This window comes from Ctenopharyngodon idella, chromosome 9, assembly GCF_019924925.1.
Source record: "Ctenopharyngodon idella isolate HZGC_01 chromosome 9, HZGC01, whole genome shotgun sequence".
NCBI classification, from domain to species: Eukaryota; Metazoa; Chordata; class Actinopteri; order Cypriniformes; family Xenocyprididae; genus Ctenopharyngodon; species Ctenopharyngodon idella.
Genome location: NC_067228.1, coordinates 19,852,005 through 19,871,330, shown reverse-complemented (window position 1 = coordinate 19,871,330; position 19,326 = coordinate 19,852,005). Strand labels below are relative to the sequence as shown.

At 36.4% G+C, this 19,326-nt stretch overlaps 2 protein-coding genes across 4 annotated transcripts in view; both read left to right on the top strand.

Annotated features, from left to right (window-relative positions):
* Positions 1 to 164: 164 nt before the first annotated feature.
* commd6 (COMM domain containing 6) lies at positions 165 to 3,196 on the top strand. Its single transcript, XM_051904730.1, has 7 exons — positions 165 to 372; positions 1,594 to 1,652; positions 1,837 to 1,902; positions 2,003 to 2,079; positions 2,240 to 2,402; positions 2,493 to 2,645; positions 2,740 to 3,196. Exons 1-7 carry the CDS (start codon positions 348 to 350, stop codon positions 2,788 to 2,790), a joined length of 594 nt encoding a protein of 197 aa, XP_051760690.1. The 5' UTR covers positions 165 to 347; the 3' UTR covers positions 2,791 to 3,196.
* Positions 3,197 to 5,500: 2,304 nt separating this feature from the next.
* Positions 5,501 to 19,326, top strand: part of tbc1d4 (TBC1 domain family, member 4) — a 38,469-nt gene continuing 24,643 nt past the window's right edge. The window contains exons 1-4 of one of the 3 annotated variants that reach the window (XM_051904668.1): positions 5,501 to 7,330; positions 15,503 to 16,108; positions 16,928 to 17,017; positions 18,927 to 19,031. In XM_051904668.1, the coding sequence (XP_051760628.1) occupies positions 6,923 to 7,330; positions 15,503 to 16,108; positions 16,928 to 17,017; positions 18,927 to 19,031 (1,209 nt within the window). In that variant the 5' untranslated portion in view covers positions 5,501 to 6,922. The remainder of the gene's footprint in view (positions 7,331 to 15,502; positions 16,109 to 16,927; positions 17,018 to 18,926; positions 19,032 to 19,326) is intronic. The other 2 variants (XM_051904667.1, XM_051904669.1) reach the window with 2 other exon arrangements.

Here is a 19,326-nt window from a genome sequence, read left to right as displayed (position 1 = left end):
AATTGACCATATTTCATTAAGATGTGTTGAAATGTAGCCTACTACTCCCACACCCTAGCACACTAGATGGACTAGACATTAGGTGAATGCACCTTAGAGAAACTATCTTTATTACACTAACAGATAAGTAGCCCACTTCCCAACAGTCGTACTATTATTTTGAAAGAAAATCTCAATGGAAGCCATCACTTCCGGACTGGAACTCTCCTTTTTACAGAAGTGGCTAAATAGTACTACTGGACCAAAATAAATAATTTATGCTTTGACACAACACCGCAAACACTCGTCTCTTTAACATATTGTTGAATGCAGTTGTCTTATGATAAATAGCCCAAAAGTTGACGAAGATGTTAGGACTGGAGCTGTCAGCTGGTAAGTAGAATGTATTACTATTTTCTTGCAAATTTAAGAGCAGCAATTTGCGTTCGTTCACGTTCTGTGCTATAATTAAACTAAACATGGCAAAATTAACCTTATATTCATTTATGAATATAATACTTTGTATCTGGTGAATCCAAAATGATCAATATTCATATTCATGCATTTTGTTTAATCATTTATGGCTTATGATTTATCAATATTACATTTGATTTCATATATTCATGTACTCCTACTCCATATATTAATCCTCATCATATTTTCAAGTATTTACTCTTTAATGTACTCCTTTATGGTTATTCTTCTTATGTACGCTTGCTATATTCAATTGTTCTTCAAGTGTTCCAATGTGACAGGTCGTGTTGACACGTTTGTGGTTAGATATTGGACGCCTGCTAAGTACTGCAGAAGCGACGATGCTTTTGGAATTAGTTGCTTATTTGAACTTGATGTACCTTTGTATGAAAATATGTCTGTTTCCATTTCTTCAGACATGAGATAATGCAAGATCTGCAATATTCTCTTAAGGGTGTCAAAACAACACCTTTTGTATCTATTTTCATCTATCTTTGACATTAGACCAGTCACTCTGACCTAGCCATTACACCAACTATGACATAATGGATAAATCTGTTTGACCTTTTCTTATTAGACCAAAACATGAGTTTGAGTGGGATGTAAGTTTTCCTATGCTTATGGTATAAAACAGACTTAGTCTTTGATAGTTTAGCTTTTACTTTGCTCTTTTTGCTTCTCGCATCTCTTCCGCGTCTTCTACTTCTGGCTGCTTCTGCTTCTCTTCTACCTCTCATTTCATTCTGCAGATGTCTTAATTTTTTTCCTTCTTTCTCTATACTCTGATCTTCATCTTCATCCATTAGATACAATACTCTAGATTTTATTATTAACTGTTAATTACTTAATTAATTTGTTTGTCTCTATAATTTTTAATTAATTAATTTGTTATTACTTATTCAAATTTGATCTCTGACATAATCATTGCTGGACTGCCTGGATCTCATTGCCTCAAGGTTTTGCATCAGTGTCAATATATATTTTTTGATATAACTCATATACCTTATAATACTGGGTGCCTTTTATCTTTTACTTTACACCGAACAAAATGTCTCAAGTATAAATACCAGCCATTAATTGATATAACCTAGCATTCATAAATTATATAATTCTGATTATATTTTGCATGTTTTATTGCAGGTGTGGATGGTGTGGTCGAAAAAATTGAAAAACTCCCCACAGACTTGTTTGCAGAAACGGTAAGATTTGTCATTACATTGTGTGGTCATGTACAATGGGGGGAAAAAACATTACAAGTTTGTGCTTAAATCTTTGCAACACTTCACAGTTCATATTGACATACTATCATCAAGCTATTTACTGGATGTGGTATTGAATGTTAATTCGGACTGCTAATCTGATACCAGTCTTTTAATTTTCCAGCTTCAGGCGATCCTGGTTCATCTTCAGGATCAGAACAAGGCAGTAGATTTGATTGAAACCTGTAACGTAAGCTCACAAAAATGACATCCCTGTCAATATATTGTAAATTGACCATGCATGTACTTGTTTTTTATATCTTTGAAATGCTTTTATTTCTCCAACTCAGAAATTTCAAAGAGCTGGGATAAACCTTGATCAGAAAGCTGTTCAAGATGTTATAAAACTGCTGTCATACTATTTTAGGTACAGTATTATCTTTCAAAGGAAAAAACATCATTGATGTAAATGTTTGTGAATTAAAACGGGCTTATTTCAAACCCTATGTGAATACACATTTATGTGTATGTATATATATGTATATGTATACTGTGATTAAGTTTATGATAAATATTTATTGAAACAGGTTAGCTGCAAAGAGCAATCTCAGTGCAGATGTCTTGGTCAGTAAATTGACTGAATGCAGCAGTAAATGGTCCAAACCAAACCTACAGTTGGTGCACCAGTTTTGGACTGAGCATGGTTCTCTTCTACATCAGGAGGTCCTGACAATGGCTAGTATTGGACAGGTATGCCACATGATTCTTGTTTTCCATGTCGCTATTGGTCAGCCGCTATTCTCTCTCGAGTTGTTGATATCAAAGCTTCTTCACTCTTAGCTTGTAGATATCCAGTGGAAGCTTGGAATGGCAGTGAGCTCAGATACCTGCCGATCCCTCAACTCTTCGTTCATCTCCGTTTTAATGAAAATTGCAGACACATCAGGGGAGGTATCATATAAATCCTTTGAGATGACAGTACAGCAGTTCCAGGTATGGAATTATATATTTTCCTAATTTCATTTTAAACCATCTGTAGTGTCTGAACTACTGCAATTCATAATTTTATTGTTATTTTGTCCCTCAGAACTTCTACAGGCAGTTCAAGGAAATGGCCTCCGTTTTAGAGACTGTTTAATATTTTTCTGCATGTGATTTTTTGAGGCAGTGATTCTGAACCATTCTGACTTTGACCAAATATTTACATTTAAATATTTAACAGTTTTCTTTTCTTTTTTCTTTTTATTCCTTTAATACTGTCTGCACTGAATAAAGACATCTGAAGACATGTCCTACTGTTACAGTAGCTAAGGTTTAAATATCTGTTTTATCATAATAAATAATTGTATTGTGTTAGATACCCTGTGGATCATCATCAATTTCCATTTGTCAGTAATATTGATCTTCATAATTGTCTTCAGTGCCTTTAGGAACATTAATTAATCATGTTTCCCCCTTTCAAATTACAAATAACACTTATGAGTTGATGTTCAAGGACATTAATTTCTCCTAATATTTTTCAATAAAAGTATTCACTGAACCAATATTTTGTTTTTTGTTTATAGTCTTTTTGAATGTATTGCACCTGCTTAACATCGCAATCACAATGTATCACAATGCTTAACAGTAGGGATGGTGTTGGATTTGGTTTCTGGCAAAAATTCACTAAGATGACCTGATTTTTGTAGTGTCTTGTGACCTGTTTTGCACTGCCTTTTTAATTTTTTCCAATGGACTTATTTTGTTAACTTTTTCAAAAATCTAATTTTGGCAGCTTCATTGTCTTTTGATCTGCTGTTTTTGTCTTGGCTGAAAGATCCCATTTAAATATGTTTGAATGTGACCTTGCAACACAGCAGAGAGAGAAATAATCCATTGGGGCCTGAATACTTTCTGAAGGCCTGAAACCATGATGGGCTACAGAGGGTCTCTGACGGGTTATATTTACATGTATCTCATATTCATCTGGGAGTGGTGCTTCTTATTTAGCATCTTGTTTTAAGTTGGGAACTTGGTCAGCACTCAAAGGCAGCAATAGTAGCATGAGAGAACTCTTTAAAAATGTGTTTTCAGTTTATTTAATTCACCAGCTAACCCTTTCATGAAACATAAATGAAAACCTATGCAATTTAGTTGTTCAGTGATTCACAGGGGTCTTGAGATTGTGATAGAAAAGCAAATATAATTTAAAATATTTAATAATAATAATAATTTAAAACATATTTGTCAATCGTTATATTAAATAATAATAAATTATAAATGATTTATCTGTAATCATCATTATTATTTTTTTATTTCATGTGCACTGTAATCTTTGATCAAAATATCTTCCCCTCACTCTTGCAATGACATCTGTTCCCTTCTCTGATGACGTGTTTACTGGCGCAAGGGCGGGACAACCTACCTGTCACTCAAAATCGCAGCAATAGCAAACCACAACGATCCAATCAATTCCTGATGGACAAAATCAAGTCCCCGCCCTACTTTTGTTCTTGTTCAAGAAGCCGTTTCACTTGGATATACATGTCATAAGGGAAGAAAAAAGACTTTCACAACTTCTGTTTTACGCCTATTGGGGTTCCTTTGTAGCAAATGGAAATGGAAAGGCCTGGCTTTTGCCAAGTAAACTGTGTATATCCAACAAGGTTAAGGAAATTCATTATAAAATTCTCCATAAAATCTATCCTGTTAAATAATCTCTAAATAATTTCTAAATATTCTGATGTTGATGAAACTTGCTCATTTTGTGGTTTTGTTGAAGAAACAGCTGCCCATTTATTGTGTGATTGTAGTATAACCAATACATTTTGGCTGACTTAAGTTCTTATATTTTTAGCCCTACAAATGTGACCCACACCTTCATCCTCAAAGAGACTGTCCCTTGCGGCTGTCCCTTGAATATGTTGTTAATTTCTTTATCTTGTATGCAAAATTCTTCATTCACAAGCAAAAATGGCTTAAATCTTCTTTATGTTTTCCTTTTTTTGTTGCTGAATTTAACTCTTTCATCCCTTAGACTTATAAATAACAAAAAAGTGCACATTTTTTGATGCATTATGATGATTTATTCAAAGACATGATTTATGATATGACCTAATTATTGTGCTTTTCTTTTTTTTCTGTCTATATAATTCCATACTTTGAGGTACGCAAATCCATTATATTTATTTTTTCTGTTTTTGTCATTATGATTGTTCACTGTAAGAGATACAACCATGTCCCAGATCTTGTTTGTTTGTATAAGTTCTGCATTAATAATAATAAAAAACTTCTGTTTTATGCCAACTTTAATGGCCATTACAAAATAGCAGTATTTTCTGATTAAATAAAAATCGTAACAGTTCATTATATTTTTGTAGGCCAGATAATTTTTGGACATCTCTTTTACTAGAGTGAGTAATCACATGACATTTACAGCTCAAAAATAATTTTCTCCTTAACTGATGATGGCAGCATCCAGGTTGTGTACTTCTGAATAGCATACTACTAGTATACTATTACTATTTGTACAGTAGCCTATTCTACTATTTCTATAGTGTACAGTATTAAATAAATGGCAGAAATAGTAAGAGAAGTATGGAAAAACATACTATTTTGAATTATTTCGAATTCAGCCGCTGTCTTTGAAATGAAGGGTAGACAGTTTACACTGTATAGGTCTACTACATAGTATGCAGTATGTTAGTATTTGATTCCGAATATGACCACAGTAGCCTATATCATCAAATTCCATTATAGTTTTAGAGACAGCAGAGGGCGCTGTTGAGTATACTGAATCATTTTTGTGCAAAAGTACAGTTTCATGTTTCAAACCTATCAGTAGCCTTCTTATGTGATTTGTATCCAATTCACTATACTGGAAAAATCATTACTTAATACAAATAGGCCTATTGTTCGAATGAAATTTCATTTACATGGATGCCATTTATTCACATTGAATTTTACAAGTATGTTCACCCTAAACACACCCTGAACCTCACCCTTTATTTACTAGAAATGTGAAGAATGCTTTGTCCACAGTAAAGTCTCTTGACTCAATTTTTAGTGTGGATTATATTGGTCTGTCTTTTGGACATATAATGTATGTCCTTCTCCAGATATGATATATACCTGTTTTGTATGACATTAAATAAAATCAGTAGGCCTATATTATATAGGGCGAGACTAAGGCTGGTTGTAACAGGATGTTGTGACAAGGGCTTATTTAAAAAAACTGATAAAATTATGTTTTAGTTAATTGTGTTCTTAATATTAAAATTTTAATATAATCATGTTTGTGTTTGATAAACAAGTGAACCACACTGACATTAAAACTACACTGACATTATAACCAAAAGCTTGAACTGTGTCCTCAGGACAAATTGTTTTATATATATCAATATTCACAACTGAGGCATGTTGGCCCAAAATGTCAGTCCCCGGGGCGACAATGGTGTACAATAGCTTTTTTGTAGCCTAAAAACAGCTGACTTTCAAAAATATAAAATTGCCAGTGGAGTAATATGTGTGACAACTAGGTCTAGCTCTAAAGAGTTAAACTATTTAAATATCCCAAGCATGAATAAAGATCACTTGCTTTCCTCAATCAGGCCAGTGCCGTGTGTTTCCTGAAGAAGCAGGGGAGCCAGAGATCCACACTTACGCACACACACAGGCGCACGCTCGCTCGCTCGCGTTCAAGTGAACGCCTCTCATATGGCTGCTGCGGCCACTCCTCCTGGAACAACAGCACTCTCTGTTCTCCAACGCCGATAAATGACACAATAACGACTAAAAAGTGATGTGCAGTGACTTTAAAGGACTCCAGCTGATTTGCAACTTCACACATGAGGCGTTTGTCCGCGGCGTCGTCCACAATCTGAGGCGTCGGGACTCGAGAAATCTGCAGGAATAAGACGCGCTTCCTTCAAGCAGCTGTGTATTGATACACTGAAGCAAATCGTTTAACTTCATATATGGATTTTTCTAGCCCTCAGACCCGTCGAGTGGATGTTTTTATTTTTAAACAGTGAACTGACCTTCGAAAAAAAGCCTCTAGGCATCTTAAAAGCCAGTATTATTGTAGCTTAAGCTCTTCGGGACACACGATCCTTGCGCACTTTTGACTAAAACGTGAGAGATCCATGTACCATTAACGCGCCAGGAGATGTTTCCAGCTGCTTTCACATAATAATGACCGGTGCATGTATGTAGTTAGGCATTTGGTGGTGTAAAGGCATAGAGTTGTTGCACAAAGCAACTAAAGTCTTTGTCCCGGAGCCCTTGGAGAGATGGAGGGACAGGATGGCAAAGGGATTCATAATAATGACAGTAATCAAAAGGCAGAGAAGAGGTTTGCGCTCTGTTACATGGGCTGGTCGTCTCTGGACAGGCGAACCACGCTGCCCATGCTGCCGTGGCTGGTGGCGGAGATCCGGAGAAAAAGTGAGAAGAACGAGTCCGGTCCCGCACAGGCCAGAGAAGTTCAGCTGTGTCTCTCGTCCACTCTGATCCGCTGCGTGCCCGCAAACAGCAGCAACCCGTCCGTGTTCATATTCGAGCACAAAGCACAGTTTATATCCAGGTTTATCCATAATAGTCATGACCTGTCTTATTTTGCCTACCTTATCAGAAGTCAGCCAGAGAACCCAGAGTCTGAGATGGCATGCCATGTGTTCAAAGCATGTGATCCAAATCAGGTACGTTTGGGCACTAATTCTGCTGTTAAGTGCTTTATCTGTTTAATATGTTGCTCAAGGGCACAGTGGTTATAGTTTATGAGTCAACACTTTCTTGGGTTCGGATTAGAGGTAGACTGGTTATCGGTTCTTTTCGGTATATGAATAAATTGCATTATTCGACCATAATTTTTATGAATTTATTCCAATATCAACACCTTTTCAACTTAAATGGTTATGTATGACCTTATGTCATTAATTATGTTAATTATTTTTTACAGATATTCAATTAACCCTTTCAGGGGATTGGATTAGAGGTAGACTGGTTATAGGTTCTTTTTGGTATATGAATAGATGGCATCATTTGACCATAATTTTTATTTTTATTTATTTATTTTACTGGTATTACCACCTTTTCAACTTAAATTGTTATATTCTTAAATATCGGGTGTATTGTTAAATGACCTCATTTTGTTAATTATTTTTTACAGATATTCAATTAACCCTTTTTGGGGATTGGATTAGAGGTAGACTGGTTATCGGTTCTTTCTGGTATATGAATACATAACATCATTTGACCATCATTTTAATTTTTATTTTACCCATATTACCACCTATTCAACTTAAATGGTTATATTCTTAAATATCGAGTCTTTTGTTACTATTGTGTATTGCTCACACTACGCAACCTGTAGTGTGTGTGTGTGTGTGTGTGTGTATATGTATATATATATATATATATATATATAAACATCCTTCCTTTGCCCCCCTTTTCATCAGAGATAATGGATCATGCTAAACTTTTACAATGCCAGTTACAATGCACTCTGACGTTTAGTCTGCTGTATGATTGACAGGTCTTTGTCAGTTGGATAAATGGCAGTATGTAGGGCACCGTTGCACCAGAGGAATTAGATTTACAGGGCATCATGTAAAGACAGGTCAGATCTCTCCTGGCACACGCGGAGGAAGGATTAATCAGATCAGCTTGACAATACACACTTAGAATATTGAAATACCCCCACCCGCTCCTCTGCTCTCTGTCATGATGCCTTGAAACAACAATAATAACCATGATGCACTGTAGTTACATCTGAGTTGTCTGTTCCATCGTATTGATTAGTTGTAATGTAACCCTAATGTTATTCTACAGCTGAGCTATATTTAAGAAGCCTGGATAATGCACTTTGTTGTGGGTGAAACATGAATTAGAACATATGTGTGTATATGCAGTGATTTGCTATGCATTTACATATTTTTAAGTATAATGCCTGGCCAAAAAAAGTCACTGTTTGAATTTAAATAGGCTAATGCTTAAGAGTCAACAATTGGATCATTGCATGTTATATGTTTGGCAACAGTTCTTCAAACCCTAATTGATGGAGTGTGTAGTTTTTAATTTTTTTAAACAAGACACATCATGGCCATATTCCAGGAGGACAATGTCAAGATTCATCAGGCTCAAATTGTGAAAGAATGGTTGGGAGGGAGCATGAAGAATCATTTTCCCACATGAATTATTACCTCTGAGTCCGGACCTTATATTCATTGAAAGTCTTTGGGATGTGCTGGAGCAGACTTTACAGAGTGTTTGACTCTTGCATTGTCAATACAAGATCTTGGCCAAAAATTGATGCATGTCTTGATGGAAATAACATCACAACATTTATCCTACATGGTTTTTAAGAAATGAAAAGCTACACACTCCATCAATTGGGGTTAGAAGAACTGTTACCAAACATATAACATGCTAGATAATAATCACTGCAATAATTGTCCAATTATTGACTCTTAAGCATTTGCCAATTTAAATCCAAACTACTTTTTTTTTTTTTTTTTTGGCCAGGTAGTGTATATCTCTTTGTTTCTCTGTAAATTCCAGTTAAAAAGAAATCATTTTCTTTGCACTTGCTACATTATGTATGCTATTTATGCTATTGTTGTACATTCTCAAAGGTAAAAGTACTCAGAAGTGAATGTGAGGAAGAGAAAGTTTCTCTTCCTAGTGTTGGTCCTCTTGTGAGTGCATGTTGAGCTCCAGAGGCAACATACATACATCACCGTCATGCGTTATGCAAGAAAATAGCAACACGTAGCCGCATAGCAACACGTGCTAGATAGTCCATGAGGAATGTGTCTTTGCTCACATCTTAAGATGGCTGCTGGCTCATTTCAAAGTGCTACTGTGTGTCTCCAGTGTTCTGAGACTGACTCGGCTGGCATTTCAGCATATAAAGATCTCCTAGTCTTAATGCAGCCCGATCAATCCTTTCCAGATACCTGTGGAGTGACATAGTTATAGACATACAACTTTTAAGGCTGTGGGGGAACCCACTGGCCTCTTATTTATAACTTCACCTTCAGCGTGGAATAGCCCACCCAGTGTAAGGGCAACAAAGTAAGGTTGTGCTTCTTTTCATAATGATACACTATGTGCACTCAGATGCCATGGGCTCATTACACTGATAGAAATGAAAGGAAAGCATTATCTGTGATTAAGCGACTGTGTGTTTATGCTGTGGGCAAGAAAAATGTCGGGTCCTTCTGATGCATTTTGTTCATTGTTTATTCAGTTCAAGACGAGGCTATTTGTTTTGAAGTTTGGAGCGGTCATCAAAGTATGAAGCAAAAGCAATGTTACACAGGATATAATAACTTAGACCTGCAAGTCAGGGTTTTGGAATATGGTACAGTGTCCCACTTTATCCAGCTGCCCTGAATACCTTGTAGTTGGTCTTCCTGGTACACATAATTAGAATAAGTCATGTCATGCCAATCTGCATCCAGGATAAGAAGTGACCGGTGACATGAGTGTCATGTTCTAGTGCATTGTGTTTTGGTACTGCAGAGAAAGCAAAGTTATACCTATGGATGATCAATATTTTAATGTGGATTTTAAGTAAGGAATTTTCAAACTTGGGGGTTTGCTAAAAAATTGAGAAATTAAAGGATTTTGTGCAGTATATTTGTAGGGCTGTCAAGGTTAACTTGTGTACGTTAGATTTTGATGAAATATTAAAAATATATTTTTTTAATGTTCAGTTTCATCATCTTTCAGTGCTCTTTTCTCTGTTTTCACTGTTAGTTTTATGTGGGTTGACTGGTAATGTCCTGCGAAGCCTCCAGTGCTGTTTGCATTTTATGTCTTAGTTTTTAAACAGCATTCTGAAGCATTCCCTTTAAACATAAGGTCATCGTTGATGAAATTTTGCACATTCTTTAAATCTTGCAAGCATAAATGGTGATAATTTTGTGAATTAGGAGGTTATGCATTTTGTACTAATCAGTCGATTTGAATTTCATCAATTTTAATGAAAAGTATAAGAATTTCTCATCACAGCTTCTTTGTATGCTCAGTTTACTATTAAACTATTTTTCATCCTACAGCTTTGATGCATAAATCAAAGTGGTGTAAATTCCTCATCTGGTCTCAAACCTCTGTGTCATTCATGTTAAAGCTTTAGTCATACGCCGTGGCCTCAAAAAATATTTGAACAGTTATCTGCACTTAAAAATGTATTTGCATTTGGTTACAGCAAATGAAACCAAGTGCCATTTATTTACTTCACAAAAGCATTGTGTTTTAAATAATAAAAGAATATGTGTTAAAAATGACGATAAAGTATTTAGACACTCTTTTGTTGTCAGACAAACATGTTCATACTTAATGTGATGCACTATACATGTGGTTACTTTGCTAGTGAACTTGAGGAGAGCTGATGTCATATATTCACTAAATGCCCTGGGCGCCAGTTAATTAAAAGGCAAATATTGCAACGGAAAGTGTGATAAAAATGACTTAAGTTTTATATTGTCATCTATTGCAATAACAAGGAATTTTCTATTTGTGCAGATGGAGAGAAAACTAATAAAGTATTATAAACCTTTTTTTTTTTTTTTTTTTTTTTTACAGCTTCTGTAATTCACACCCTCCTCCTTTCATCCTCACATGTTTCAGTGCAAATAATTTATTAGACTTAAAGGGGGTTCTAGCATCATCTTGCAATTGAATAATTCAGACTATTTAAGGGTTTAAAACATTGTCACTGATGCCTGGTGAGGTCATCGAATGAAGTTTGCTACAGGTGAATGGTTTCGTTGCTCTTTTTCTTGTATGCTGGGCATGTGACCTCTAAACAGCACTAGTATGCATTGCCTTTTCACTATCAGATTTAAAAATCTGCTTTTTTCAGATTATTCAGGCTGGTTAAACTAGGTAGTTAGAGACTTTTTGGAAATCTGTGAGTGTTCCTAGGAAATAAGTCATTTGTCAGTTAAAAACAAGCAGCCACACCCTTTGTGCTGCTAACACAGGCAGCCCATTACAGCAGACGATTGCCTGAATGATTGTTTGCTTTTCCTCCTGATCTCAAGGAGCCTTTTCTCTCAGCTGCACCGTGATTTTCCACAAGTTAGCCTTGGGGTTTTAAAGAAATGTTTGCATTAAACTGAGCTATATTTACTGACCAACGTGTAGTGGACCACAGAGGTCTTAATTGTCTTTATATTTTACTCCTGACTCACTCGTGAAGTGCCTGCAATAATTACATAAAACCAATTGCAAAGTAAAGAAAATGTACCCATGCAGAACTTGCTGCTAAACTGTTAGGCTGTTCTGGGTGGTTGCCAGGGCGTTGCTATGCGGTTGCTAAGGCATTCTGAGTGGACTTTAATGTGGTTTATAAGGTTTTCTGGATGGTTTCTTTTCCAGCCTCAAGTCTCTATGATATTATGGTTCTATATATAACCCAGGTCCCTCCTTCAATGGTTTTTGCACACCAGGCAAGCTTCAGATAGCTTCAAAAAGCACACCTCTTCTCAACAAGCCACATATTATATAGAGTTATGAGCTGAAATTTAATATGGTGGGTTAGGTGTTTGTTGTACCTGATAGCCAATAAAAAGATGATTTATATTATAGGTGTAGTTGTGCCAGTAACTTGGGAAAGCAGTAAGTCAAATGTCCTTTGCAGATGTCTGCCTCTAATGTGAAAGTTTTCATAGGTTTCAGCACATTTTTTAAGCATACCTATGTTTATCTTTGCAAGAGATAGACTAGTGTGCACAGCCTGCTGTTGTGTTTGACTTGCTCTCTATTACTGCCTTGAACAAGTAATCCATGTGACCTTGTTATGACGCCTTGTATTTTTATGCAGCAAGCACTCTGTGGCCATTACAGGGCTTTAATTCTTGGAAGATTTGTTTATATCGACAGTTTTCTTGTTCACACTACTGCTTTGCACTCTGTGCACTGTGCAACATGCTAATGTGTCTCAGAGCTTGGCGTGTCTTGCTTTGATTCAAGGAAACTCAAACCTTTGTATATACCATGCCTGAAACTTTTTTTTTTTTTTTTTCTAAAGCAGATTCTTGTTAGAACATCATTTTCTCTACTTCTGTTTGTTTTCCCTGAATGTAACTTCATGGATTTACTGTTAATGTTGAGTCAGTTCAGAACTGACCATCTTATACCAGGCTTACGGTAGTCATCTATCAGATCAGGCCAGCCAAGCATGCTCTTCCAGTCTAGTCCGAGTTGGCCTAGTGTCTGTTTAAAGTCTGTGGAGCTTCATTTCGTTTCACCTCTGAGTCTAGCTGGCACCAGGCCCAATTCTGTCACCAGACTTCTTTTTGTATTCTCCCAAACAAGATGTGTCTTGCTGATGTAAATCAGTTTTATTTAACATTGCCATAACCTTGTATACACTTTAGCCTGAGAGACAAGGCAGAACATTTCTAAATCAAGCAAAGGCATGAGATCACGGGTGTAACATATTTTGAGGTATATCTGACATTTGCAACCACATAATATATCAGTTTTAAACTCAAAAGCATGAATGCAGATTTGAGTATGGATGGTAGGCACATGAGTCATGATAATTATAGCTATGTCATTTTAGTCATGTTTTAATTTGTAAAATTTTATTTCCCGTAATAAGTAATAAGTTAAATTAAGCGTTACAAGGGACTCTCTCTTCATGGTTTCTGACTCTGCATGGGTTGTTTTATGAGTATTATGCAAATGCTGCTTGTGTTCGAAACCCAAGCCGCTGTAAATCAGTTTCTTTATTGTCCTGTGCCTTTCTGTGAGGAGCCTAATCAAACTGCTAATTCAAATCTCAAGGTTTCCAAAAATGGTGTTTCAGCAAATTCAGGGGTTGAAATCACAAACCATTTTTAAGAATGTTGTTGTTTTTTTTGGTTTTTTTTTGTATTCTTAGGAATATTCTAAACTTTTTTTTTTTTTTCCTCAAGATTGTTCTAAAGACAAAACTTTTAAATTCCTGAAAATAATTTTATTTGAAAACAGCATTAATAACATAGCCTCCAACGTGTCATGAAACTTAAATTTACTTAAGATGTGCTTATGTAAAATGTAGAATATCTGAGAATGTATATTTTTCAAGAACTGTACTTACTGAACATTCTTACAAACTTCTTAGAATTTATCTTACATTTTGTGAATCCGCCCAGATTTTTTTTTTTTTTTTTAACATTTCAGTTTCTCAGCTGTGTTTAAAACGAGTGTTGGTTCCTGGAAAAGAAAATCTTTAATACATGAAGATGAAATTAGGGATTTCAGAGTATTTTGTGTGGATATGTATAGCATTTCTGATTTAACCAATGTTATAATTAAACCTATTCCCTTGCACCTAGTTTCAAGATTCCTACTGATGTTCAGGCATATAAAAACAGAGATCTGTTTTCTTAGCTCAGAGATGGGCGCTCGAGTCACATTTTAATAGACTTCAGACTTGACTCGACTCGACACAAAAGACTCGTGAATATTTTAAAAACGACTCAAGTCTTTTACCCTTAACTACTGATTTAATAAATAAAGAATTTGTGTTGCGTTTAAATGGTTTTATAATATCTGCGTCACATTTATTTCCCTATCTGTCGTGGTAGATCGGACTCTTGTCATTTGATTACGTTTGTCCGTGTATTGCGCGTAAACTCCGAAATGTCATAAGAGTCCCATGAAACATGACGGGAGCCACCGTGCCATATATATGTTCTTTCGTTTGGGTTTATTAACATGTCAGATCGGCTAGATGCACAGAATGTGGGAAAACAATTAAAGACACCGGAACAACAACATCAAATTTTATGAGACATCGCATCCACAAAGGTTAGTCACATTAACTCACAGCTAGCTACTGTGGTGTAGCTGAATGGCTCATTTAGATTGCCAGTCTGTTAAAATATGAACAAAAAAAATCTAGCCTTGAAACCTAGCACTACGTTTAATCAATTTTCGTATTATATGCAGCTTTTCTCTTTCTTAATGTGTGTCCATAAGAAAGATAGAAAGAGATGTTAATCCATTTATTACTTAAAGCTCATATTTTAACGTATCGAGAGAGATAGAAAGAGCTGTTATAGGAGATGTGTAGAATTTTCAATTGACATTCTTAAACATTCCGAGGTTTTATTATTTTCTTATAATAACTGTCGTCAATAACAACGAAGCTGTATAACAAACCGTGAGTCCCTGGCGCCATCTTGCGTCCACTTAGCGACTGTATTGAAAATGACTACTCGTGTTGCCGGGACGACTGTTTTGTACATTGTAATGGATTATAAAGTAACAAGCTGGATGTACATTATCCCTTACATCATAGGACCTTATTTTCAAATAAAACAGATGATAGAAAGATCATATTATTTGGTCTATATAATACAACTAGGTAAATGATAAATAGGATTTGATTATTATTATTATTATTATTATTATTTCTTTTTAAATGACTTGAGACTCGACTCGGACTCGTGACAAAAGACTCCAGACTTTACTCGGACTCCAGTGATAAAGACTTCAGACTTGACTCGGACTCCAGCTTAAAGACTCGTGAAGATCTCTGTTTAGCTACAGGTTTCATTCTAAATGATCAATAGTAGTATCAGATACCAGAGAAGAGGTTTCTCTGATAGATTTATATCCATTTGGCTTCTTTAATGTACACTCAGGTTCCTCAGCTGTTTCTTTTTCTGATATCGTCAGTCTGCCTTGGCTTTTGTATTACTAGCTCCTGAGGGGCTGAACCTAGTTAGTTATGCAAACTGCATGTCTCCCTGCAAAAGTTTAATGTAACCACTGAGCCTTTTTATGGAAGTTTTATCCTTGTTTGCCTTTCAGTGTGTTGATTTAGTATTTTTATGGTTGATCTAATGTCTTACCCTGTTCCCCAGGTGCCTGAGGTTATTAGCAGCATTAGACAGGTGTCCAAGGCTGCACTTAAGGAGGAAAGCAAGCCCAAGCAAGAGAGTGACGAGTCTTTCTACAACTCCCAAAAGTTCGAAGTACTTTACTGTGGAAAAGTGACTGTCAACCACAAGAAAGCCCCTTCCACTCTAATTGACGACTGCATTGACAAATTCCGCCAACACGAGCTTGAACGCAAGCGTCTGCGGCTCCTCAATGGCCAGCGTAGCTCCACCGAGGCCCCCGTAGAGTTCATCATGGGCGATGACCCTCTAAGCTCCTCCCTCTGCGAAGTTGACGAACCTGAGGCAGAACCCAGCTCGACTGAGGAAGAGCTGTCTGAGTTGGGCAATGGGAAACTGACTAGCTCTTCCAGTACAGGCAGCCTGCGAGGGGCCTTTCCTGAGTGCATTTTGGAGGACTCTGGTTTTGGGGAGCAGCAGGAGATTCGTACGCGCTGTAATAGCCTGGCGGGCGGCCTGCAGAAAAAACCCAGAGAGGCAGGCAAGGGGTCAACGCGTAGGAGACACGCTAGCGCGCCCAATAACGTGCAGCCGTCTGATGCTGATAAGAATCGCACAATGCTGTTCCAGGTATTACTTGCAGACTTTTAGTCTGTGATTTCATGAACCTTTACAGACGATTCAGAAATGAAAATTATTTTATCATTTACTCTCCCTTGTGTTGAAACAGAAAAGACATTAATGAGCCTTTCAACTGTTTTTGTCCATACAATAAAAGTTATTGGACAACCATCTACGTTGTGAATAAATAATGTCCGTCATTAGCCATTAGCTGATATATTGTCAAATTTCACTCACCAATGATTGAGTTAGAGTCTAAAAGCCTGTTAACACCAAGGACGATAACTATGAAGTTTTAATAATTGTTCTGATTCTATTAGAATAGAGAAGTCCACATCATAACTTACTATAGTGATTCTATTTGGAGTGTGTGCATAGAGGGTTGATGGAGTTCAAAACAACTTTGGACCCCACTGATTTTCATTTTATGAATGAAGAAACACTAAAATATTTTCTTTTGTGCTCCATTTTTTTTTGGGCTCAACTGTCCCTTTAACCTTTAAAACAGGCCTACGCATGCAAATGTCTTTTTAAAAGGCACAGTGCAAAATCTTGCTCATTAGCATGCATGACGGTCATGCAGTCACACGTTTCCCTTTAAACAGTTTTTAGGGAAAGGTGTCTCTATGGTCATTTGGTTAAGAAATCACTTGCGGCCTCTATGACTTTGGTGTTAAGTAGGATTTTTTTAGATGCAAATACAGCTTTCAATAAACACTGTGGGCAAAGTTATCAGTTATCAGACATTTAGCATGATATTTGTGTTTTCATTCCTGCTGCTTCCTTCTCAATAAGCAAAATATGCTATCAAACGGCTCATTTGTGCAGGTTGGACGGTTTGAAGTGAATCTCATCAGCCCTGACACCAAAACTGTGGTTCTGGAGAAGAATTTTAAGGACATCTCATCCTGTTCACAGGTCTGTGTGTGAAAGGATTAGGTTTGTTTGGTTTTAAAGATAATCTCTTTCTACGTCTCATATTTAATGTCACCATATGTCGTCTCACAGTGCTATTCAAAACAAGTACCAAGCAACTGACATGAGGTTTTGTACCAGATTTTTGTATGTTATTTAGAATATTTATATATTTCTTCGTCATATTTTGATGTTCTCATAAAAATACCTTTCAAACACTGCCATATTTCTTACTGTTGTCTATGTCTTAAGTTAAAAATGCATGTTTTGCATGTCAGAATAGTGATCTGAATATTAAGGCAATAAGTCACTCAAGGTCATGAGTTACAGTGATTTTACCATAGTTAAAAGATTAGTTCACTTAAAAATGAAAATGACCCCAAGATTTACTCACCCTCAAGCCATCCTAGGTGTATATGACTGTCTTCTTTCTGATAAACACAATCAGAGTTACATTATTATTAAATATCCTGACGTAAAATATCCAGCTTCCACCAGACCGCCTTCTGTATTCAACTTACGAAAAAGACGCAAGTTGAATACTGAAGACTTAGGACGTAGTGTAAGCTTTTTGAACTGTCGGAGGCGTTACACTTTCTTTGTAAGTTGAATACAGAAGGCGGTCTGGCAGAAGCTAGATATTTTACTTTATAACTTGTTAAATATATATTTTTTTCTTACACAAATGCATGGTGGAGTACGTTTATAATAGATGGATGCACTTTCTTGAGCTTCAAACTCGTTGGCCCCGTTCACTGCCATTATAAAGCTTGGGCGCGTCAGGATATTTATTAATATAACTCCGATTGTGTTCATCAGAAAGAAGAAAGTCAAATACACCTAGGATGGCTTGAGGATGAGTAAATCTTGGGGTAATTTTCATTTTAAAGTGAACTAATCCTTTTAAGGGGTGTTTTAGGCACAACACTAGGTGTCAGTATTATTATTATGATGGTAAAATCATTGTAATGCACATCCTTAAGTGGTTATTGATTTCATAAAATGACAGCAACAGAAATAATACCAATAATAAGGTGGTGCAATCACTGTGTAATCACTCTTTCAAACATGGTTCATCCAATCAGATTTCATAGCTAGAATAATTTGTTTTATGAAGTGAATTTTTACAGTGTTCTATGTAGTGATGCACTGAAAATTATCGGCTGAAAATGGCATTTTCGTTTTTTAGCCGAAATAGAAAAAAGGCCAAAAATATATGCTGCCCTGCCCCTCAGTGTTCAGCGCTCAGGTTTCACTCTGGCTCAAGCTGTTATCACTGCACATGTGATGCTCTGTTCAATATTCTGCTCTATGCTAGGTGTCGTAGTTGATCCGTGCAGACCAGGCCTCACTGTTCGGCACGCATGTGTTTGGCGGATTAAATGCTAAGTTTCACCATCAATTCGGTACTCGTGCGTGGTTATCTGTGTCATCACATCTGCACACATCCGAAGGGCGCACATAGAGAGGTGCATTTCAGATAGCGAATTGATTCCTCTTTTGCATTTCCATGCACTTGAAAGGACACATACACACAAAATGATACCAGTCTCGGCAAGTATTCTTGTAAAAATAGTCGGTTATGTCTTAAGTGAACGTAAAGAGTTGAGAAAGAAATCAGATGTGTATCATTATAATTGATAAATTCTGTATCATTAAAATTATTGAATTTCATTTAAAAGTCTAATATTAATACAATTATGCAAAAATAAGCAAATTTAAAATAATAAATAATTAATTTTCAAAAAGCATTTTTGGTTTCCGTTTTCAGCCAAGTGCATCCAGAATTTTCTGTTTTGGCCCAGAATTTTCATTTCAGTGCATCCCTAACTCTGTGTTGTTGTGTGCCATTGTGACTTGCAGCCATGTATGGTTGTTTGTCCTTTATGGATGTCATTCTTTGTGCCCACAGGGTGTTAAACAGACAGATCACTTTGGCTTTATTTGTCGGGATGTGGTGGAGTCTGGCCCAGCCCAGTATGTGTGTTACGTGTTCCAGTGTGCTAGTGAGTCTCTGGTGAGTCCTGACCTGCTTGCAGCACCTGTTGTCACCACACTGATTAATTATTTATCCTAAGGTACAATGGAAACAATGACTCTCCTTTGCCTGTCTTGTGGACATTACCTTTAGTACGCTGATTTCCCTGCCAACTGAATGCCACCCAGAGAATGAATAGGATTAGACCTGTGTTTTTGCACATGATGTACAGATAAGGTCTCTTTGTACTGTAATGCAAACATTAAAGGAACACTCCACTTTTTTTGAAAATAGGCTCATTTTCCAACTCCCCTAGAGTTAAACAGTTGAGTTT